At 35.3% G+C, this 24,373-nt stretch overlaps 1 protein-coding gene and 1 long non-coding RNA gene across 13 annotated transcripts in view; one reads left to right on the top strand and one right to left on the bottom strand.

Moving 5' to 3' along the window:
• The window catches only part of PLCE1 (phospholipase C epsilon 1), a 160,584-nt gene that overhangs the window by 67,540 nt on the left and 68,671 nt on the right, over positions 1–24,373 (top strand). For 11 of the 12 annotated variants that reach the window (XR_013953069.1, XM_080598212.1, XM_080598210.1 and 8 more), the window contains one exon: positions 731–1,016. Coding sequence is in view for 11 of the 12 variants with exons in the window: in XM_080598212.1 (XP_080454338.1) it covers positions 731–1,016 (286 nt within the window). In the remaining variant the exon portion in view is untranslated. The remainder of the gene's footprint in view (positions 1–730; positions 1,017–24,373) is intronic. The other variant, XM_080598216.1, reaches the window with a different exon arrangement.
• LOC308197557 lies at positions 15,369–21,083 on the bottom strand. The gene is made up of 2 exons (XR_013953072.1): positions 20,167–21,083; positions 15,369–17,715 (listed from the first exon to the last, which is right to left on the bottom strand). It is a non-coding gene; the product is annotated as an uncharacterized lncRNA (long non-coding RNA).

Here is a 24,373-nt window from a genome sequence, read left to right as displayed (position 1 = left end):
ATCAAGTCTCTCCGTGCATACGAAATGAAAAGATTTCTTCCAGATTCTTGCTTTGATCATTATAGTCTTTTAAATAAGCAAACATTACTTAGTTGCTAAGCCACAGACTGAAGTTCATTAGTGTGTTAGTACAAATATTGGAAAAAGAGTACTAAAGCAATATTAGATAGAGGACCCGTGCGTAGGCTGGAAGTAATGCAATGAACATGACACCAGAACATTTTGAATGATTGCGTACAATGATTAAAACCATTTCTGTTTACAAAAACCCGCCCCATTCGGCAAGCAAAAGTGCAAACCCTGAGTGGATCTGTTTTTCTGCTACTGATAGCTGTAAGACTTTACTGGAAACACAAAATATTTGATAGTTTTGTAATAGATTTTGTGTATGTTCTTTATTTGAAATGTTGACCACAGATGTCTTGCTGTGGCACCTTTTTGTGTAATGATGATCCTTAAAATTGATTTTCATTAGAATGCTATTAATCATAGATTTAAAGCCAGAATGTTATCTTATTTAAGTAGACAGTGTGGAAACCTGACTCAAAATCTTTGCAAATCAGTTCTGGATTCTTAGAATCTTTAGGTTTAATGCATAAATGCAGTGCTTTGACACAATGCCTTCTTGCTATTGATGTTTACATCAATTCATGCTAGCTTGGAATTTTCTGATATTCAGTTTATTATCCTAAGCAAATGAACTAATTTCATACTTTTGTATTTCTCACAGATCTTCAGTACAGTGAGAGAAGAAGGAGCAGAAGACAGTTTTGAATATTTTCCTCGTATTCTGAGAAAGCTCCCAGCTTTAGATACAGACTATGTATGCAAAGGTGATGGTTTTTGTGTAGAACCATGTGTAGCAGGTGCTTACTCTCGATATCGTGCCACTTTACAGAGGACTGCTCTCTCTAACTATATAACTGGTGCTTTACTAGAAGCAACTACATCATTGGGAGCAAGAAGCGGTCTTCTAAATATCTTCGGAGGATCAACTGGAAGAACAATGCTTAAAGGTAGGAAAGATTTAATTTTTTTGAAGCCTGTCCACTTTAAATATAGCAAGTATTGCAAAATATATACTACCATATAATATTCTGTACTTTATATACTCATATATTAAATTAACAGATAAATAGATTTTCATGTTTTCAAAGATTTTTCTTTACAATTCATTCTGTGTCATAATAACTAGGATTATTAGTTTAATAAAGTAAAAATGCATGCAAAACTGAAAAGATTATTATAAAACCAGACAAGTTTTTTTTCTTTTTTTTTTTTTCTTTTTTGAAATGTTTCTGTTAGTGTTGAAGTGTTCCAAAGTTAATGTTGAAGCCATTGTAGTTTTGGTGTTCCTTTCTGTAATATTTGTCATTTATGTAGAGTCCTGTTCATGGTCTGACTTGGTTTAGGACTTCAGAATGTTGTATATACTACACTCAGTTCTTGTTGTTGTCATTTAACAACTAGTTGTCAGCAGAGCAATATGTACTAAGTATATACAATTGATAACTGATTTACTGTTGGTCTTCTACTGGATTCCTCACCTTTCTAGGATCTGATCATTTTGAATAATGTGGGTATTGTCTGTTTGGATAATACTTATTGAGGATGGATGCTGCATAATAACCTAAACCTAAATAGTAAATAATAAATACCAGTAAATAATAAATAAATAATAGAAATAAATAAATAAAAAACCAATAGTAAATAAATAATAAACTAAATAGTCTTAGTATGCAATAAGGATACCATACTGTGATTTAGTTTGGTCACTTCTGGAAGTTAAACAAGAAAAAGGCATTCTTGGTATGAATACATTGCATTAGAGCAGGATTTTGTACAGAACATTAACTGCATTTTATAGTAATTTGTAATTAATTCCTAGAATATTTCCTAAGGTACTCAAGCATCTGGGGATTTATCAGCATGTTATCCTGTAACTAAAGGAAGTAGTATCTCAGTTGTAAACTGTAGAATTGAAGCATGTGGATATTACGTCTTGTTTAAGGTTTTATAAGAATATGACAAAATCAATAGAATTCTCAGTGTAGCTCCTTAATGCAGATACTGACCTCATTTTTTCAAACAAAAAGTCTTATAGTTTGTACTCCGATCAGGTTATCTGATGTGTGGCACTTTCTAGTTTTAATTAGTCTATCTTTAGGTAAATCAAATGACAAAGAATATGTGATGGTAGAAGAACAGGTACAGATGGCAGACTGTAGCACCGGAATGAAATTCAGTAGTACGTTTAGATGCATGACTAAGCTTTACATATCCCCAGAGAGACAGAGGTATGTACAGTGTGGTATCCTATTTTGATAGGTTTTTTCTTTCCCTTTTGTTTGTTTTTTATTTGTTCTGGGGACAGGAAGATGATTGCTTTAGAAAAATAAACATACACATTCCTGTGACAATGATGGAAGTCAAGGTTGAAAGAACTGAACCGCGTTCTGGGTGGTACAGTGTGATGGACCTTCTTCCTACAGACTGGGAGAAGAGAGCATGTCTTTGGAAGGGTTTGATGTCCTAGACCTGGCTGATACCCTAAGGATGCTCAGTCCCCTGATTACCAATGTCATCCTCCCATGGGGCATGTTGGTGCGGTGCTCAAAAAGCCCAGCTGGTGACTGTCGTCCCAGAGCTGAGGCAGCACCAACTGAGTTCTGAAACTGGAAGCAGCAGCAACAATTAGCTCAGGCTCAGACATGCTAATGTGGTTGTACCTTTTTTTAGAGCCTGAGCTAGTACCTGCACTTGTGTGCTTTGTGTACCAGCACACTTCACACTAGTTTGGGGATCTCTGCAATCCCCATATTATATGGTATATGCTTGTGTTGATATTCTGAGCCCAAGCAATTGAGACCTTGAAGAAAAAGACCAAGATCTTGAACTTGATTTACAGTTCCAGGGGAAGTCAGTGTAGAAAGCAGAGGTTAGATTTCATTTGCTGTAGCTGTCTCTGTTGAGGAAGATTTGTATGTATGTGTTGTAGCTTTAGGATATTGACATTTTCTGGATGTGGAAGGTTCATGTTCAGGTATCACAGTGATATAATATACTTGAGAAATGTCAAATATAACAGTAACAAAGTCCTTTCTAAAAACATTTACAGAGTGTTACTTGGCAACATTATCACCTGAGACATCAGCATCAGCAAAGAACCCAACACTATTTTGAAGTCAGGGTTGCATTTATCATTCATGGGTGTGTGTGTACCTTTCAAGAAAGAAAATTGTCTTGTACATGCTGGTTCTTAAAGACGTTATTATAATCTGTCCAATGCTTTCTTTTGCTCTTGGATTTAACCTCAAATTTAGATGGGATTAGTTTATGGTTGAAAGGTTTTAATTGATGTTGATAACAACTCTGATGTCAAATGCAATGGAGGATTTACTACAGGATGCAGCATGTCATCTGACCAGTTCACTTCGCTGTTGAAAAGGAAAATAAATATATTGGTCCTGGTGTGGTTTAGTAGTAAAGGTAAAATTTCCACTAGCTTGTGTCTCTTAGCCCTCCAGAAATGGTTCAAACTGTTCTATCTAAGCCAAGTGTGATAAGTTGCAGAGAGGCCAGGGAGATTAAAATAAATATCTACTTTGACAGTCAAAAGTCGTGAGTGCCCATGTAGTAATTTCAGTGTTGTGTACAGCTCTGAATTAGTAATAGCAACAGGAAATTAGCATTGTATCTCTTTAGGTTGTATTTCTTCATGTTGCTTAGGCTGCTGAAGAAAGGAGAGAAGACTCCTTGGATTTTGTTTTTACTATTTTGATCAGGAATAGCAAAATCTTTCTTGTTACTATATTTCACAAGCTGTGACATGAAAGGACAGATTTTTCAAGTGTTGTGTTAGAACATAAGTCTTACAGCTCTTCCTTTAAAACAGTGTTTGAGAAGGGATTTACAGTTTAGGAAGATGTGATAATATGGTTGAAGGTCTGAGCATAAAGATCCTGTTAGAAGTACAGGACAACACTGATTTGTTTATTTCAGAAAGAAATTACAGACATGTCTGGTTTGTGCAGCACTGTGCAGTATAGAGACACTTGACCTGTTGCTGACTCATTCAGACACAAACTGGAGTGCTCTCATGGTGCAGGGAAATCCCCTATAGTGATTGGTTTGAAAACAATATAGGCAGCTGCAGCTAACAGTCCTTCAAAATATGATCCTTTCTGGTGATGGCAGCAGTTGAGATGGTGGTAGTTTGAGCATTATGGCACCATATTCACTGTATGGAAGTAGGCGTGCCCAGAAGCCCAATTATATTAATCACTTGAACTAAGAAAAAGGGACCACTAGCAAATGAAAATTTAAACAACAGCACTGACATGGGTGGAAGTAGAATATCTTATGAAAGCAACGGATTATATACATTTATTTTAGTATCTTCATAAGTAATTTGAGATGTTACATAGGCATAAATAAAAATTGGTGGACTACCTAGTTACTATTCTGCCACTCTGGAATTTGAACTCAAAGTTCCTTTCTCTTATAAACATTGTGATATCTAAAGACATGCCAAATAAATACTGAAAGAAATGATAAATTATTATGAAGTAATTGTAATAAAACATTTTGTGGTGAATCTGGTTTGATAGCTATTTTACCTTGGGAAATTAGGTACATAAAGGTGCTATTGAAGATTTGCCATGTTGCACTTTACTTCCAGAATTTGACAATGACAAATACTCTTGCATATTAGAGTAAAAGCTTACATACGTGAGGCTCTTTACTGCCATTGTAAGTGGCAATTCCAGTGTCAACTTTCATCACCCCTCTCTTCCTCCTGGGTTCTTGCTCCTAGAAACTGATTTCACTTCAGAAAAATCCTGTAAATGAGGGGAACAATAGGGGCAAACTCACCTTGGACTAATATTGCTACTGAGTGCTTCATTTTGTCAAATCATGTTCTGAGTTTGAGATCTCTAAATTGCCTTAGGTATTTGTATACATCTTGTGCGCTTTGTTCAACGGGACTTCATCAAAATGTTTACTTGTAACATAGGCAAAATTCTACTGTGTTAAATACATGCTGTGGTTAATATTTTAGTTTTCAATGCCTATATACATCCTCATGCATTTTATTTAAACATATCATTACCTCTGTGCAGGCATCGTCCAAATATATTCTTAAGTGGAAGAGAATTAAATTTATATTTGATGGAAGAGTATGGATTATCTGGGTAATTCTAATCTTATTTTGTAAAGCACTTGGGAGTAGGAGGTTGCATATGCATCTTACTCTAAAATTACCTGTGACAAATGATTTTGAATAAAAATGTGTTTTAATAAGGTATATGAAACAAGAACTATTCTGAACTAGGAAGCAGGTTGGACAAACCCTTTATTCAGGGCTGGGGAGTATTGTCTACTGACTGTGTTCTAAGTTCTTTTCTTTTGCTGTCAGAGAAACATGACATGCTGGAGGAAGTAGAAAGAAACAAATGTATGACTGTACTGAAAGGAAAAGTTGAGTAATCCACCTACGTAATTTTTTCATTGAGAGTGACAGCTCTCTGTTGAGAAAAAGTTTCCATCTGAACCTAAAAGGTAGGATTTTTATTCTACTTGTAAGAATAGTTATCACAAACAAGTTAGCTTATCTTTTAGTGCTGATGGGTTTTGTTTGTTTGTTTATGGAGTTCATTTATAGGTTCAGTGTAGTCATATATTTAACTGCATCATTGTAAAGTGTAGTAGAGTGTCACTTAGTGGACATTAGGCTAGGCACCAAGTGTAGAACCTGTTTGCTTCTCCTCATGCCTTTTGATTTTGTGGGTACTACCTTTTCAGTGCCATTTTTTTAACTCAGTGGTACTCAGAATTGTGCTGAAGTGCTTCACTGACACAACCTTTTTACTGACTTTTTCTGAAATTGTGAAAATATACAAAAATATACTTATTTTTTGTCTAGAGCACAATGACTTACTGCCATACCTTAACAAAATGTTTAAAACAGCCATCAGAACTCTTCTGCCATCTCATCTAGTCACAGAAGCCCTTACAATTTAGCTGGGAATAGATGTTTTTTTCAAAGGTGAGAGGCCCTCAAGAAAAGTGCTCCCTTTCTCTTTACAATAAAACAATTATTGCTTGTACATGCACCTATGCCGGTCACTAGTACAACAATATGAGGGTGAAGGAAGTTTTTTTTCTGGTAAGTCAGAAACCATTTAGAAAGTTACAGCTCAGACTTCAGTTCAGTGTGAAAACAGTAGGAAGCTGATGCACATGGGATGTAGGGTGGGTGGACAACTGAGTTCCACACATCATAATTTCTGAACTGCTCTAAGGGGCCACCACATATAGATTACACTGCAGTACATCCAGCCTTATGCCAAAGACATGGTACCAAGGTTCATGTCAAGTAGATGTGTATCTTCTGCCAGGTAAAACTATTCCTCAGCAACAGATTAAGTTTCAGTACAGATCTGAAGCTGTGGACATAATTTAGGCATGGTTGTCCAATCTAGAGCAATTATTACTGCACTTGGAATGTTTTTCCAGACAGTCCCTAAAAAAAAAAAAAAAAAAAAAAAAAAAAAAAGGCTCCAAAAGCAGAAGTGTGTTTAAAACCTATCTGTACCAGTCAGTCTTGAAAAGATCTCACAGGCTGTTGGATTTAAGTCTGGAGGACCTCTTCTAGACCAGGCAACCTTCCACTACTTTTGTTCCAAAATGTGTGGAATTCCTGGAGGTGAAGTTCAGCATGCTCTTGCATGATCTGTTTAAAAAGGAGGCTTTTACTTTAATTGGAGTGTCCTTTCATGATTTAAAAGGAAGATTTTTCTCAAAACATTTATATGTTCTGTATTTAAGCATTTTATGTCATGTTTGTCCCAGAAATGGGGAGCCTCTAAGTACAGAGTCCTTAATTCAGGGATAGGCCCCTGGGATTATGTCTCCCTAGCACTAAGAGAATGGCAAGTCTTAGTGTTCAGTCCTTCAGGAGTTCATTTGGTGACCTGAGCAATGAACCTTGCAGTCACAAGTTGTCCAGCTCTTGGAGGAAGACCTCGTTTGAAGGTTTTGTTCAGTAGCTAAAGACCCTAAATGCTCTGAGTCCCCAGGGTTACGATTGTCTTGCTGGCAGATGTGTTGTTGAGAGTTATAAGATCAAGTGAAAGCTTCCAAACATGTCAAAGCTCCAAAACAGAATTCCAAGTCACATGAATCTGGGAATGAGTCTTTAAAAACCTGTGTAGGGTCTACTTTATAGGAAACGTACTTCTTGGGCCTACAGTACGGAGCCTGGAAGCCCTGCTCTCAGACTGCTCCCTGCTGAGGAACTGCAACTTGGGTTCTGGTAGTCCAGGGACAATCTGAGAGTGGACTCTTGGGAACAACAGGTGCCGGGAGTTCACACAGCTAGTCAGTGAATTCACATACTTGTTGGCATCTTTGTTAATACAAAGAACATGATTTTCACTTATGAATACTGAAGACATTTCAGTTGCACTGTCTTAGTGTCTGTATGTAATTCATAATTTCTGGTTAATAAGAAATTTTGAGATCATCTTTCAATATGGTTTAGATTGAAACCAGATTGCTTCCCCTGGAAAGGAAATCCTGCTTTTCAGCCTGTTCTGTTTCTTACAAATTAGTTGTTATAGAGGTTTGTTCATAGTTGTTAATGAGCCAGAATTTTCACTAGGATCACATTTGAGGATAGAGTCATTGTTGCAGTTCATGCGTTGTTGACCTTTTTAAACATAAAATAGAAGAAGTGGTGGGGTCTTTTTTTGTTGTTCTTTTCCTTCTTTTAATCATAAAGTAGGAACTAGGGTATGTGAAAATGTTTTTGCTTTTTATTTAAAACCTATACCCAGCACCCAAAGTCATTGTAACATAAAAAAGTTGTACCCTTCTCTCTCGCCCCCCACTCCTCCCATTACAAAGACAACTTTGTAGCTTTCTAAATCAAAGAAAAACAAAATGGAATTGAAAAGAGATGTCTGAGAATGAAGCACGTGGCAAACATTTTGTCAATATTCTTTTCACTGTAGCATCTTTTAAATTTGCTTCAGACTGATGGTGCTTTCTTAGTTGATATATATTAGACTACATCCCTGACCACTGTTGTTCAGATTCCAGAGCAAAGTCACCCAGAACTTGCTGGATAGACAACAACAATTTTTGACCAAGAGCAGAAGAAAAGTAATTTGTTGTTTACATGCAGGCAGACTGTATCATTCTTAACCTTAGGAGGGTTTACATGTCAAGTTTTTGGTAGTGGAGGGCTGCAGGGGTGGCCTTTGTGAGCAGAGCCCAGTAGCTGCCCCATGTCAGATCAGAGCCAGCTTCAGCTGGCTCCAAAAGGACCTGCTGCTGGACAGAGCCGAGCCAGGGAGTAATGATGGTTGGGCCTCTGAGAGGGCAGATTGAAAAAAGGGGGGGAAAAAACCTGCTGCACAACAGCAGCTGGGAAAGAAGGGAGAGAAATGTGAGAGAAGCAACCACGCCTAATTCATTCATCCCCCAGTGTTCAGAGAAAACTCTTTTTCTGTAATCAGACTTTGACATCAGCAAAGATTGGTTAGCAAACAAGTCTCTATGGCTTTTCCCACTACTGTTTCTTGTACCCTTTGCACAAGGCATGTTTTTACAGTAACAGGGAAATTCCACAATCTCTGAAGCTGAGGCAGTTGTATGTTAGTGTCATGGGCATTATCAGCATTATGTACACAGACTTGGGAAGGCCAAAATAACTTAGCTTGTCTATGTGTGTGTTTGTGCCCAAAGGTTAAGGCCAGCTAGAGTGAGGGATAAAGCCAAAATATTGTCAGAATGAGCAGAGGTTCACACCTGGAAAGATGGGACATATCTCAGGCTTAGAATCTAAGGCATGAAGATGGGTCAGGCAACACATTGCAGGCAGAGAAATCCAGGAAATATATCAGACAGTAAGTAGATAATGTGGCCTGAAGCAAGGGTGTGGGCCAGGAAACCAAGGATTTCATGCTGCCTGCTTGGCTCCAGGACATACACCAGGAAGACAAGGGCAAGTTCAGGTCAGCTGGTCCAGGGTTAGAATTAGGGCTGACGTGGCAGGAAGCACAGGCTGAAGAAGAAAGATTTGGGAGGACAGCTTAGCCACGGGACACCTGGGACAATCTGGAGCTGCCTGTGGGGGTGGTCTCCATGAACTGGCAGAAGGGGACAGATCACCACAGTCAGCCTCCCGGACCCATCGTTGTCTGGTCAGGCCCAGTTGCAGGCAGCTTGGCACAGCACGGGCAAGAGGAGTAGGACTTAAGGAGAACCCTTGCCAACATTAATTTAACAAAAGCTTCCTTTTGTCCTGCTTGTTTCATACATCGTAGGCACAAAGAATTACGTTCTGCCAGCATAGCTCATCTCGTCCTTATAGCCATCTCTCTGGGTGCAGCAATGTGTTTACTGCAAGAAGGAAAGATAAATAATTGAGCTGGGTAGTAGATTGAAGAAATTAACTAATGTAATTAAGAAAAAAAATATAAATATAAATATAAAAATTGGTCCTTTTGACAGAACAGGTAACATGGGTGCAGGAAGGTACATGGTTATATGAATGAAGATAACGGAACTAATGTATAGAGCTAAGCAGTTAAGAAACAACTGAATTTAGGATAGTTTTATATAGATTTTAGTTCCAATAATAATATTTGGTCCTTTCACTTGTGTAGGTGAGTCTGCTTCCTGCAGTACTTTTGTTGGTGGTCTATGGCTGCTGTTTCCACCAAAAGACAGAGGGGCAGTGAGTCTGCCCCTGCTGTGAGAGCTTTGCTGTGGAGAAGAGAATGATATATGTACTAACGTGTGTGTGGATGGAGGCTGAAAGATCAGTAGTTAGTGCAGTGATTATAGTTTTAAAACTTTTTTCCTTTTTTTTTTTTAAGAGTAATTAGTCTTCAGAAACACTGAAATGGGATTCTAAGTGCAGATAGTTAATCCTTAAACTATTTATTATTGTTTATTGTTTTAAAAATCTGAACATTTGTTTGAATGGGCCTTGTAAAAGTAATGTCCATGGGAACTTTTGAAGTGTAGAATGGAACTTTTTGGTATGTTTATGTTAGCATGTCACTCAGAAGCAAAAAAAAACCCCAAGGACCTCAAGCCTAAAGATGACTCAAGAGTCATCTCCAAAGATTCCCTTGAAGTTTTGTTTCTAGGAAACAAATTAGAAGAAAATCAACAATTATAGAATAATGCTGTTCTATTTATAACCAGACACATTTTTTGGTTAAATTCTAAGGTACACTTTATAGTTTTCTTCTTAGAACCAAAATTCTTCTGATTTTTTTCTTGATATTTTCAGGTAGTAACTTTTATAATCAGTGGAAAATTCTTGAATATTGACCCTATAAAGATGAGAAATATTTAATCTAATGGTTTATTTTGTATTTTTGTAGGGAGATAGCATTAATGAAATTGATATTTATGAATAAAATTAATTTCAAAGTTCTATACTGTATCCCCATAATGGTCCTTATACCATCACATTTAATAGGAATTCTTCAGAAGTCTAAGCGTACTAATTTTCAACCAGAACTTGGAAACAATACTAAATTGCTGCTCCTCCAATTAAGAAAGAATATGTTGGTGTTGTCAATGAAAAAATAGCGGTGCACCGGCTGTGTTCCATGGTAGCTTCTCCAGTAGAAGTTTTTCAGACAAGACAGAGTCACCGTATAAACAAAGTGACTCGAAGTGTACTACTTGCATTCCAGTTCTGAGCAAATCACTCCTCAGACTTCCTGGGGAAATGGAGAAAGGTTTCTTGTGGCAGTGTATTGTTTTTCAACCTTGTGTACTCTAGCAAATTTCATAACTAAAATTTCACTGATGTAGTCCTGCTGTTTGTGAAAGTGATGTAAACTGTGTGTAGACAAGGCTTAGGTCAGAATGAAGAAAAGTGATAAAAATGCCAGAGCCAGATATTGACAGCTGCTTGGATCAAGGCATCATTTTGGTTCCTATGTAGTTTACCAACATACAGGCAGCCTGGAAAACTGTGCCGTCTTTTTAAGTCTGTCACTCTGTAAATTCTTTACAGTTAAACACACTTCTGGAAGCCTCAGGGAGGTTTTCTTCTTCTTTTCCTCTCAAATAAACTCTTTTTGGGTTGTGCTAAGTCATATCCCTTTGTCCCACTAAAGCCAGTGCTATTGCATTTTATTAGAGACTCTAGTGCAGAGCACATAATAGCTGTGAAGGTAGGGCTAATAAAGAAACCCATGCCGCAGTTTTTGTAATGCTTCAGCTGAAGTTTCCTAAAACAAAACTAACTCAGTTTATTACTTTTGGCCTGTTTAAACAACACTGATATAAATATAACTTGTGCAAAAGCTTGGGTGTAGGCTAACTTATTTCTTAATATATTTGAAGACAAAAATCCAGCAGAATTTAAATGGTTCTTGTTTATAACTCTGCTGTCAAAATCAAATGCTTTTAGTCTTAGCAGGATGTATGCTAGTCCTTAATTTCTAAACTTCCTTCCATTTGAATCCCAGTGTTACAACTTTTATCTGAGGAGGTGGGTAACCTGACCTTTTAGCTAGCGAGCCAAATGCATGTCTTCTTCATGGCTTACACAAGGCACGTCAGTTATGCATTTTGCCACAGTTTGTAGCTTTAAACTGAGCAGCTGTTGCCTGACTGTTAGTTTGGACAAGTGCAGTGTGCAGACTTTCTGTGGTGTTGGAAGTACCTGCTCTTTTGGCATTTTAGGAGGAATCTGAGATTCAATGGAGGACACATTTGCTGGTAAGATTTACATTTCTGTGGTCCGTAATACAACTCTCTGATTATATTGAGGTAGCTAAAACAAAGTAAAAGTTTTATTTCCAGTGTTAGTAGATTGAGTGGGTGTGTTCTAATCTAACGTTGTATCTATAATGTCTGCATTTAATACCAATGCTTTAAGGACACTTAGAGCTGTTGCTAGGTGGAAAATGAATTTTGTAGGGATTTTGTTCATATTGAAACTATTTTGACATCGAGTTATGTAGTAGGGCATTCCTTTGTTTCTTGTTCTACAAAAATAGGTGACATAAAAATGCTGAACTAAATAGGAATGTCAGATATAATAAGATTTTTAAGAGCACTAGAAACAGGTAATTTTTAATTTTTTTTTTTTTACTTTATAAATGATTTAGGTGTTAAAATTTAGTAACATATTTTTGAATGTAAATCCACTTCCGTTTTTTATTTCCCTTTTGCAAACCGGTGTTCTTGGATCTTCAGTATACAGGTATATATGTTACTGAGTGTACGTGTTATCTCAGTACACTTGTAACCAGCTTGTGTTTTGTAGATGCTTAAGGCAGCAATTTTTTTTCCTTTCTGAATGACATGAATGCATAACAGCATGTAAAAAAATGTTTTGTTACTAATTGGCCATAAAGAAACATGTATATTTATGTATGTTGAACTGTCATGTGTAACTTGAACGAAAGTTAGTATTTTGCTCTGTGTAAGGAATGTCTTTTATGTGCTAACCCTCCTGTTTCCCTAAACTGCCTGTTAGATAACGGCTATGAAAAACATTCACCATTCAAAGAGGTAGTATCTCATTGCAATAGAGAGATTGTATTGGTTGTCAACACCTTTATTTTCACTTCAGTGATTGAGAGAGCACAGGAAAAAAAAAAAAGAAAGAAAGCCTGCTATCAACTGTATCATTATTCCTTGCAAAATAGTGGGATTTTTGATGCCTTTTATTCAGTCAGTGATAGACAATGTAAGATACCTAACTGGATTAAAAGAAATTTAGGGGAAACGGTGTTAGGTAATCTCAGCAATGTTAACATTATTAACTCATCTGAGATATTGGTTTTGATAGGCTGATTTGTGATGTTTTTAGTTTTGATTTGAGGTAGAATTATGCATACATTTTCTAGAAAATAAGCTGATACGAGAGTTTTTGCTAGTGCATAGTTTGTTTGGTTTTTGTTTAAGGAACTTCATATTGGCATAGTTTTCTAATGTTTAAGTATTTTCTTTGGAAATAGTTATGTATAAAAATGCATTACTGCACATTTTAATAATTCTGAAATAAGTAAATTACGAGTTAGATTTATCAAGCACAAATTGAAAATACTTTTCTTACAAAATACCAAAACAGTAAGAAAAGAACTGGAAGTACAACTTGAAGCTAAAAGAACTTTTAAATGTTTCTTGTGAATACTTTAAGAGCTTTGCACAACTGTACAGCAATTAAATAATTTTATCCTTAAATTCCCTTGGACTGGGTACAACAGATTTCGTGCACATCTTCAGGTTTCTTTATGGAATCAAGTGTTCAGATCTTCTAGAAAGGGGATAGGTCTGATGCTGCTGCATTAGTTTCTGCATTCAATTTTCCTTTTCTCTGATATCTTGGAGTAAAGCACAGGTACATGCCTTTTGATGCAACCGTGTTGCCACAGGGAGAAGTTGTGTCCTCTAAAATCGTTGTTCATTGGGGAAAAAAGGAAGTCTCAATCTGGAAAAAAGTGAAGCTTTGAATACCTTTTAATAAGTTACTGTTACATTTAGAGAAGATTTGATTGGAAGTTGTTCACCTGTATTTGCTTGTTCAGAATTAAATTGCAAAGCTCAACAAAGAAATTGAAAAAAGATTTCTTTAACATAAAGATTTCCTTATAAAAGCAGAATAGTGCATAAATGTGCACAACCTTTTCTATAAATTCTTTTAAGATTTTTTTTTTTAAAGAACTTGCTCTTCTATTGGGCTTTCAGAAGTTGAAGAATTTGGGTCGGTGACTGTCTTTGGACCCTAATCCTGAAAAATAGCAATGCCTAAAGCCATTAACTATGTGGGTTTATTTGTTTGTTTTACTACACTTGGTTTTGTAGAATATTTGTATTAGTACAATTTCCTACTATCTCCAGGCAAGGAACTACAGCCATTGGAACTACACAGAAACTTCTACAAATCTCAGAAGGCGACAATGTGCCAAACATCCAACCTTATTTTTTACATACCTAGTCATCCAAGTTCATAAAATTTGTAGGTTAAAGACTTGACTATCTTTTTAGAGATCCTTAAGAAGTCATTTTTATCAGTGAATAAATTAAACAAAAACAATGTTAACAAAAAACACAATAGGTAATTATGGCATGAACAATTCCAACTAAGAAACCAGTACAATAATTAATTTGAAGTTTAAGGGATCAAAAATGGTTAGAGTAGTCAGAAATGAATGATTTTGCTGTATTTGCCAAGAAGAGTTATTTTATAATAATTGAGTTTTTGTGTCAGTGTAGGTACTTTTATGAACTTACTTGTGGTGTCATGCATTAAAGCACCATGAAATGGTTTTGTTATTATTTAAGTTTAATAATGTTTCAAGAGAGAAAATAAGCATTAAAAGTAAATTTTTCTTCTGAGTTTCAGATTGTCATAATATGCTGTTCTCTAGCTGCCATAAAGTAGAAAAGATCAAATTAAAACATACAGTTCTCTTCTGCATCATATGTAAAAGATTTGTGAATATAAAACCTCCTAAAAACTGTCAACAAACCATCCAAATATGTGCACAGAATCTAAAAAGCAAAGAGGGGCTGACCACAGTGAGTTGGTCATCTTGAATGTAGTATCAGAAGTAGGATTTTGCATATAAGCTTGGTGCTTATATGCTTATGCAGGGGTAAAAGGCTTTGGGAGTTTTCTATAGTCATATATAGAGTGAGTTGCTTTCAAAAAGATAACAGAGGAAAACTAAAATGCAATTAAAGTTATTGTATGCAGAGATACAACTAGAACTGTGTCTGTAGCTAAGATTATTTGCTGCTAGAACTAAAAAATACTATATATTTTTTTGTGTGTGTATAAAAGAAACGGCCAACCCCCCCAAAAAACAAAACTACTTTTGAACACCAAAATGAAAAAAGTTGTGTTTTATATTTGTGGAATTATATAATTTAGAAAGAACAAATACAGATTAGTTTCAGAATGAAAAGTTGATACTTTTTATTTTGAAAACATGATTTTCGCAAAAGTTGTCTACTAATTGGCCAGAACATTTGGATGAATTCAATAAAAATTCATAAACATTTTAGTCACCCAAATACAAAAATTTCAATTGAAATAATTTTATCCTAAAATTTTGTGCACTGATTTGGTGTTTAATATGTTAAATTTTGCACTTCTGCAAAAATGCATCTCTAAAATATATTTCTTCTTACAGATAAAATGTTATATCTTTTGAAAAAGATCATCATTCTCTTTGCGTTTTCCATAAGCCTGAAAATGGTAGTTTTACTTTCACATTTTATTTGACTTACAGCAGACTCTTGTGGACTGCATTCCTGCATATTTGACCTCTCTTTCATGTGACTGTAAGTTAGAGAAATACAGGCATGGTGGGTGGCATGTGCTGATTAATACAAAATTATGTCTTCAAGTTCCATTTCTATTAAAAAAAAAAAGAAAGAAAAAAAGAAAAAACAGTATTTCTGTAGTTTAGAAAATCATGTTTTTTCAAACAGAAACAAAATTGCTCATTCCATTACTTTTGGATGCCACAAAGAATGGAAGTTGCAGCCACTTAATTGATGTTAAAATGTGGTCAGTACTATAATATTTTATTTCTCATTTATAGCGGTAATGACAAAATAATTCATGGAATCATGTAAGTAAGATTTTTCTGCTTCTGCTGTATGGAAAATTGTCTTATTCTTTGTCAGAGTGGAGGGGCTGGTGGGAAACAGTTGGCAAAAAAAAACACTTGGTAGTTACAGTGCATCACAAGCTGTCTGTTGGTTAAGTATGGCATGTTGTGGTAATGTGTTTGCTGCTTGACTGAGAGGAACAAAAAGAAAGAAAAAAAAGAAAAAGAAAAGAAAAAGGAATTATAAGTAAAAGCCACACAGTAGTCCTCTCAGTCTTGTCACAGATGACTGTACAGTTTGGAACCAGATGATATGGAGCAATTGAAGAGAGTGCAAATCAGAGCTGAAAGAGAGCAAATATACAGAAAATATCAGAAATAATCAATGAAGAAAAACTGGAAAAAAAAATGGGTTGCTGTATAGAGAAAAGTGTGGAGATGCATGATAACCTCCAGATAGGTAATAATTACTGTAAGGAGAAGTAAGCAGTGTCCTTCGTGTCTACTGGGAATGTGACCAAAAATAATAGATCTGAATGGCAAATAGCAGGTATCGGAGATTGATGGAGGAAGGGATCCAGTTACATCGAAGAACTTCTCTACACAGATGACACTTGAAGAAAATGGACATAGGCAGTGTTGGCTGGCAAAGCTAGCAAGACAAAAACAGCAAGGTGCATGCGGCTGAATACGGAGGGACTGATTTCAGAAAGATCTTACATGAAAGAAAAGTCTTGAGAGGCAAAAAAAAAAACACAAAAAACTTAAGTGATTGAATGGGTGGTGGTACAGCCAATTTCAAGATAGAAGGGCTATAGGTAATATTATTTTACCTGATGTTAGGTAAAATAAGACAGTTTATAAATTGTAAAGCCTATTGTCAATAGAGACTTCTAGATACAGTCTAACATCCTTTATAAGATGTCATTTACTTTAACACAATAGTTTCTATTTTAAGCTCAGTGGTTGCAACAGTGTTCATGTAAAGCCTTTGGAGGAAGCCTCGGAACCACCACCCATGTGCATAGCTTTTTCTCATGGTCAGTAGTGCTCAGAGTCAAAGGGGTGTGACTTGTTTCTGGTTTGAGCTTATCTGTCATCAAGTACCAACTGTTTATTCTTGTTAGTCTTTTATTCTGCTGGATTAAAGTATTTAAAAACTGATATATTTTCCCTGCTGAAAATGCTTATATGAATTCTACAGTCAAACCACCTCTCAATTCTCATTTGGTGAATTAAAGCTATGTATTTCTGATCTAAATCTTTCCCTCCAACTCTTACCATTTGACCCTGGAATAATTTTATAGCTCTTTTCTGCATGCTCTGTGGCTTGTTGACATCTTTAAAAACAAAAAAGATACTGTGTTATTGGTGTCATCAGTTTAATTAATGTTTAATTAATGCAGTTTAATTAATGCAGAAGGATCTCTTTTTGCCATCTCCTTTTTTTTTGCCATCTCCTCCTCCTAAAAAAAAATAAAAAAATAAAAAAAAGTTTGTTTTTAGTGTCATGGAGTCATTCAGGCTGGAAAGGACTGTGCAGGTTATTTAGTCCAACCTATTTAGTCCAACCCTCAGCTCAAAGCAAGGCTGAGGTGTTTTGTTTTCCTACTATGCGAACAATATGGTTGTCAAACTTGGCCCTAACTCTACTTTAAACTTTAACCACGCCACAGATAGCGGTGACGCCACAAGGAAGACAAAAAAGGACAAATGTTAATTTTTATTAGGTACTTCTAGAGAAGGAATTAGTTTCACTTCACATTTAGAGATGCCTCAAAATCTGAGGAAGTCATCTCAGATTTGGGGGTTGTTTTCAGATATCAAAATAATTAAATTTTTATGTTTTCATGTTAGAAAAGGATGTCAAGCACCTTTTCCGGTATAATCTGCTAAAAGCTAGTGACAAAGACGCAATTCATTAGTTAAATCTTGTGACTGTTTAGAAGAGCTTTTGTGTAGTAAGCATATTAATCCTGGGGAAAAAAAAAATGAGTAAATACTTTCATTTTTACAACAATTGTCAACAGTAGAATATATATACTCCGGTCCATTTCCTTGAACGCAATCTTTTATAACCGTATCGTTCCCAAGTCAGTTTACCCTAATTCCCCAGTGACATGCACCAAACAACAAAAAAAAAGATAAAGAAAATAATTACTTATAGCCTAGCAGAAATAGAGATAACTACTGAGGCTGTAAAAAGTCTTAGATAAATAGTATTTGAAGCTTTTATATTTAAGGTAGTATGAAATAAGTGATATTGAGGCAAGCTGTAGGTGTTGAAATTTCTGTTACAAAGTAAAGGTTTGTTCAATGCTTTATGTAGTCTGTTGTTTTCGCTCTCAGCGTCCAGACATGTGCCAGTCCTGTTCTCTGCAGTTTGCTGAATTTCACTAATCCTTCCATGGCTTAAACTTCTGAGCCACTGAACAGATTTCAGTTCCAAGGTTAAATCAGACAGGCTCATCCACTCTGTAATTTACATACATCCAAAGGAAAGAAACAAAAGCTTTTCAGCTCTGAAATCTCATCAGTTCTTGTGATTTTGTTGTGTGTTTTTCATTAAGCTACATCATATTTTCACTGTCTCAGGACTATAGATTCTTCTCTGGACTTCACAGTTTGTTAAGCACACTGGCATTTCCATCGAGATGAAAGCATACTTTAGAACTTTAGAACTGAGGCTTCTGAGTGCCTCAGTGAATTTCAGCAGACAACATAGTTGTTCTGTGACTGTTAGCCTAGTTAAATCATGATGTGGAATAAACTGAATTGAGACAGCTAGTAAGAACTGAATGGAAATTTCATAAGCCAAATAGGGTATTAACAAATGGTAAAAAAATAAATATAAAAATAAAAATTGCAGTGTATCTAACTGCTAGATCTTATTAAGAAATTTATTCTTAAAAAGAAGAAATATCAAATTGAGAGATTAAGATATTTGCTGTAGTTTTTCAGGAAATCTGTAACATTCCCTCAGATCTGGGCCCATGCCACGTACTGTAAGTCAACCAAGAATTCAGCTTAAGACATGTTGTTGCTGATTCTCCTAATAAATTTGCAAATCAACTTTTATGTACTGATATGTAGATCTATAAATAATTAAACTAAAGAAATTACTTAAATTACTGGATCTGAATGTTAAGTAATTACAGAAACAGTATCCAAAATACTTATTTGGTGGTTCATGGTCTGCTCTCCATTATGAGTGCATTATATGAGTGAATACATCTACTTACATATATTAAGAGCAGCTGAAAATCTTTTGCATTTGTTGTTGATTGCTATAATCTGCATGAACTTGAGTATTTTGTTAAGTGGAAATTTATAAATTGGTACAGAGCTGTGGTACATTTATTCTGTCACTAAGTTCTTTGCTCTCTGGTACCTTTATGGATAATTTTAAAATGTTCTAGTTTGTTCATACAGCTGCACTTTTCATTTAGTGAGATTTATCTTTTATTGTAGGAGTAGCAAAAGTTTTGAAAATTTCTAGCAAGTTTAATTTTAGGTCACACCATTGTATTCTACGGAGTTTAAAAGAAGCCCTAGCATTTGCTGATGTATTTACAGGTGAATTGCTTTTGACATTTCACTAGCTCATCAAGAAAGATGTACAGAAAGATTTAAAGAGTGTAGGATATGGCATTATATATGGCATGTGGATGTACAAACCAAATGCAATTCTGAAGTAAAATAACTAGGATTTTATAGAATCTAATTTTTGATTAGGCAATTTCTTTCTTTCTTTATTGTGTTTGGAATGCTAATTACTTCTCCCCCCAAAAAAGTATTTTAACTTCAGGGAGATTTAACTTCATACAGAATGCAAGTAATAATTTCACAAATAGAGAAATAATTTTGACTAGTTATATATTCACAAATAATAATGCATTTTCTTAATGTTTACTGTCTTTCTATTTCTACACCTATTGGCTGTACTGTCAAGAAAAGTATCTTAAAAATAATCTTTCTGTCATAGATGGACTTGTTGAATATGAGAATCTGTTGCTAAAACACACAGGCAAATAACTAGAATTAGAGGAGTTTCTGCAATATAGGTTTCCATGAGGAAAATATTCACAAGGTGCTATCTTGGCCCTGTCAGTTGCTGGCAAAATTGCCAATGACATCAGTGGAGTCAGGATTTCATGCAGTATATTTTTATATTTGAGTTAATACAATTTTAAGAATGATTCCCTCCCTCAATGTCATCTCAGGATTGATTTCATTACATGTAGCCGTCCTTGACAAAAGTTCATCTAGGCTAAATTAAATTACCTTATATCATTATTTGATTTCTATGACTCCTCTTTGCTGTTTGTTTCATGACTAATATCTGTCAGATTTGTATTATGGTCATTTTACAGTAACATTTTTATAGTGTATACTTACTGAGCTCATGTCAGACTAGCTGCCTTTGATCCAGCAAGTAACTGGCTCAGAGAATTACTTCTTAACCCAGCTAGACTGCTTCTTATATATAATTTTACAATTTACACTAAATTCTAGTTTGTCTTTGGTAAAATTCATGAGTACCTGGGTGGCTCACCTGTCTGTGTCTGGACTGTACTGCAGTCATGGTTCCTACTGGAGTGGCGAGGTCCTTCGGTCACTGGTATAACCACTGAAACAAAGTGACCGTGAATTTCGTGTGTTCTGTATGTCAGTGGAAGGACTCTGATCATATTGATCTGACCAGAACACAGGCTTTGCTGATTTTCTCTCTTTTCTTTTAAAATGCCTCCCAGCATTCCTTAAACTGGGCTCCTGGCACAGCCCTGGTGATTCCAGAAAGCTTGCTAAGAAAAGCTTGCTAGTAGCAATACTTTCTTAAAACAAATACTAGCATGATATAACATCACAAATATGACATACTGTGGTGGGAAGTTGTAAAATCATGTTACTCTTTTATAAAAATAGTATATTAATTTCCCTTAGCTTCCTGTCATCTTCCTCATATGGGAAAACGAACTTGCCAAGGATGCCTGCTGTTACAACTTGTTTGAAAGTTTTCAGGTAATTGGTTTAATTAGATTTTTTGCATTAAAAGATACCTTCTAAAATTCCCTTTTAAAATTTGGAAGTTGCATTCTAAAAGGAAGAAGTTTTTTAATAGCTTCTATCATTTGTGTAAACATATTACGCAATCTTGTTCTTAGTGTTAGTTATGGGAGCTACATTCTTTACCAAGTAGTAACTGTTCTACACTGGAAACATGCATTCAAACTGCAGTTTAGGAAGAAATGTGAGACAGGGATAACTAAGAGAATTGCTGCTATTCTAGTCAGAGAGATTGGTTTTGCTTTTCCCAGGTTAGATGGGGAAGTAATCTGCACAAGCAAGAGAGCTGAATTACTTCCCTTCTGAAACAACACTATGGCAAAAAGTAGATTTTATTCATGTGTAGTTACATGCTTTCCTTTTCTCTGGCTGGATTCCTGGGTTACAGTTTAACCCTACATGGGAAAAAAGAACAAAACAAATAATAATAATAAAAATAATAATAATAAAAAAATAAATAATAATAATATTACATATTTGCCAGTGAGCTTGGAGGAAAGACTGTGTCTGAGGGAAAAAAGAAAGAACGTACACTGATTCACCCAAAGTAAACAATAACCATGTTAGGAAAACCACCTGTTCTTTTTCTGTACTGATCCCTTTGTGTATGTTGGAGTTTTATATGTGAGATACTCTCCGTGTCTCTTTGGCTACCTGGGTTGGCAGAGACTCATCAAGCTCCCAGAGCTTTCAGCTAGTGTACGTTTCAAACTGCTTGGATCTTTGATAGTACAGAATGTACATGGAAGAAATGTGTTACATGACCATCATATTTTTAAACGTTTCTTGTAAGACACTTGTAAAGTAACAAACTTTTTGACCTGAGAGCACTCGTAGAACTTAGCCTGTGATATCATATTTCTCAGGGAAAGAGTAAAACCTGTTTCTAATTCCTTGTCTTCATTTTATATCCTTTTTTATTGTTTTTATTATGTCTCTCCTTCCCAGCCAATAAATGTTGAAGACATTTATCAGTTGTTAAAATCATTTTTAAGCCAAAGTACCTTTTATACTGCCTCCAAGTATTTTCCTTTAAAACACACGTGCTTAACTCAATGAGACTCTGCCTGTATATTCCAAAATTGGTTTTACAGTAGTTTACAGATGTGCCTCTATTAATACTAGCTTTGAAGATAATCCACACTTAACTCCAAGAAAAAAAAATGTAAATGGAATATAGCGTGCCTTAATTTCTTTTAATCCAAATATAAAATGTTGTATTTGTATTTATCTATGAATTTACGGAAGGATTACAGAAATTACATGGGCTCTTATTTTTCTTCTGTGTTTTTACACACTCTAAATAGGTAAAATATTATTTTGAGTGTAGCACAGCTCTGGTGTGTGGAGGTAGAGGTAGCTGGCCATCCTTCGAGTGCACAGCAGAATGTGTAAGAAGAGCCATCCACCTACCACACAGCATTCCCAGGAAATATTGTGGCTGCCGCCATGTTATTGACTGGGTCACTAATGACTGAAGTTTCTATGGGTTTTCATGTCTGCTAATTGTGTATTCATTTTCACATCTAAACCAATGTCCTCTCTTTTTGACCAAGTCTAGTGAATACTCTTAAAATTTCAAAGTACCTGTATGCTATTTCTTTAATAATGAAGTGCAAGTGCTAAATGAATGTTGTTTAAGAGTAGTATCTGCTCTTCACACTGTTGTGAAACCCACCAATTTATTTTCAGTTCATCATTCTTCTTCACTTTTTGGTATCTTGTTTAAAAGTATGTATCCTTGGTTCCTTCATTTAGTCATGGATGAGAGTCCTTTTAAATTTTCCTTTATATAGTGAATTTTGAAATAAGGAGTGGAATTACTGCATTGTAATAAATATATCTGTATAGCAATACAGAATTCACTATTATTAACTCTTTTTTTTAGGAATCTTTCTAAATCCTGGTACTTTTTATAACAGCAATTTGAAAGACCATACTGGTTTTAGTAGTTTTTTCCTGCTGCCCACTGCTGACTTGTAAAATGAAATTATTATCACAATAGTTGAGTAATATTCTAATACATTTTTTTGACTTATACCTTAGTATATTACACTACCTTAACTATTAGGCATGTTTAATGTCTTAGGACATTTATTCTGTAAGTTGTTATTTATTTATTTATTATTTTAATACAGAAAAGATTTCCTGGATTTTATATTCATTTGCAATGTAAAAGTCTTGGATATCAAATTAAATTATAGCTTATGCATTAACTCTCATATTCATAAGTATTCTCCTTGTGGAATGTTCAGATCACACGGTAAATTAGTAAGAGAATTCTTCCCAAAACAAAGTGGCGAAGGTGTATGTCAGAGCATTTCTACTACAGCTACAAGGATGAAAAGTTGAATTTGTGTCAGATAAAATGCAATATAAAAGAGTGAACATGGTTCCTTAGCAAATCACACAAAGATACTTTGAACACAATGTTAACAGTATTTTCTGTTAGGGGTTCTATTCTTTGTCCCTTCTCTGTGAAATAATTACGTAGAGGACAGAACTTGACCTAGTGTTTTAATCAGATTCAGTTTAAGTAACTTCCGAGAGCCAGCCAGAATGATGAAACCTCTGAATTGATCAAACATTTTTCAAGCACCTTTACATTCCTTTAAAATTCTTTCACTGCTAAGCTTCAGGGTTTAAATCTGGAATGTTTAATCTAGTGTTGTTTTTACTGGATGTGACTTGGATTCGTTTTATTCCAATAATCAGAAATAATAGCAAGCAAAATATCTCATACAGCAGATTTGCCCCTTTTGGTTTATGTGGAAGCTCTGGTAGCATTTCTCACGCACCAGATTATCTTTTATATGATGATTCAAGAGGAAAGACTAATTAATCATTAAGACTACATGTATTCGATCTTACTTAATTCTTATGTTATTCCTTGACACAATTATCATTAAAATCAATTCCTCCATTTGACATCTAAGTCTTCATCTTGTAAATGCACTTGTAAATACACTGATGCAAAAATATCACTGCAGTTTTGCTGTTTGCTTCGCTCGGTATGATACTGAAGCTATAGTGAGTGCCTTTATCATTTTTACCTTAAAGGACTGTATTTAGGGTTGGTTTTAATCATGATTTTAATGATCGACAGTGAAACAATTTTAATTGAAATAGTTCCTTGAACTTAGGATTTCTTATTCTCTGCAGTATTTGGGTAGCTGGACAAGGTGGGAAAAGATGCCTGTCTTTCCCCCATATCTTTAAAGTGTCTGTTGTCATGCATAGCTTGGCATTCAGGGTGAGACCAAAGTAAGGAGAAGGATGCTTGTTCTGAAATGTATTTCTGAGGACCTTTTTTGAAGGCAAGAACGCAAATTGGGGTCGTGTTTATGACAGCTGATAAAAGTTGTGCAGCTGAGGAGCAAACTGCAGCAGCTCATTAACTAAATACAGGGATAGGCAGTGTGGAAGGCCAGTGCCCTCAGGCTAGAGAGGAATGTTTCAAGGCTGTGGCTTTGAAACATTGAAAATGTTTCAAATGTGAAATGTTGTGGTTTTACAGTCATTTAGGTTGTGAGTGCTATGGCTTACTGCAACTACACTTCGTATAGTCTATAATAATTTAAAAAGGAAAATGTGAAAATTTGAGATGATGTGCCTCAGCTTTAATGGGTATCTGAGTTTATATACATGATATGTTTACGTCCTTGTTTTCCACAGGTATACATGTACTGTGAAAA

The sequence above is a fragment of the Anser brachyrhynchus genome (assembly GCF_964034855.1).
Source record: "Anser brachyrhynchus genome assembly, chromosome: 6".
Lineage (NCBI taxonomy): Eukaryota > Metazoa > Chordata > Aves > Anseriformes > Anatidae > Anser > Anser brachyrhynchus.
This window is presented reverse-complemented; position numbering and strand designations above follow the sequence as displayed.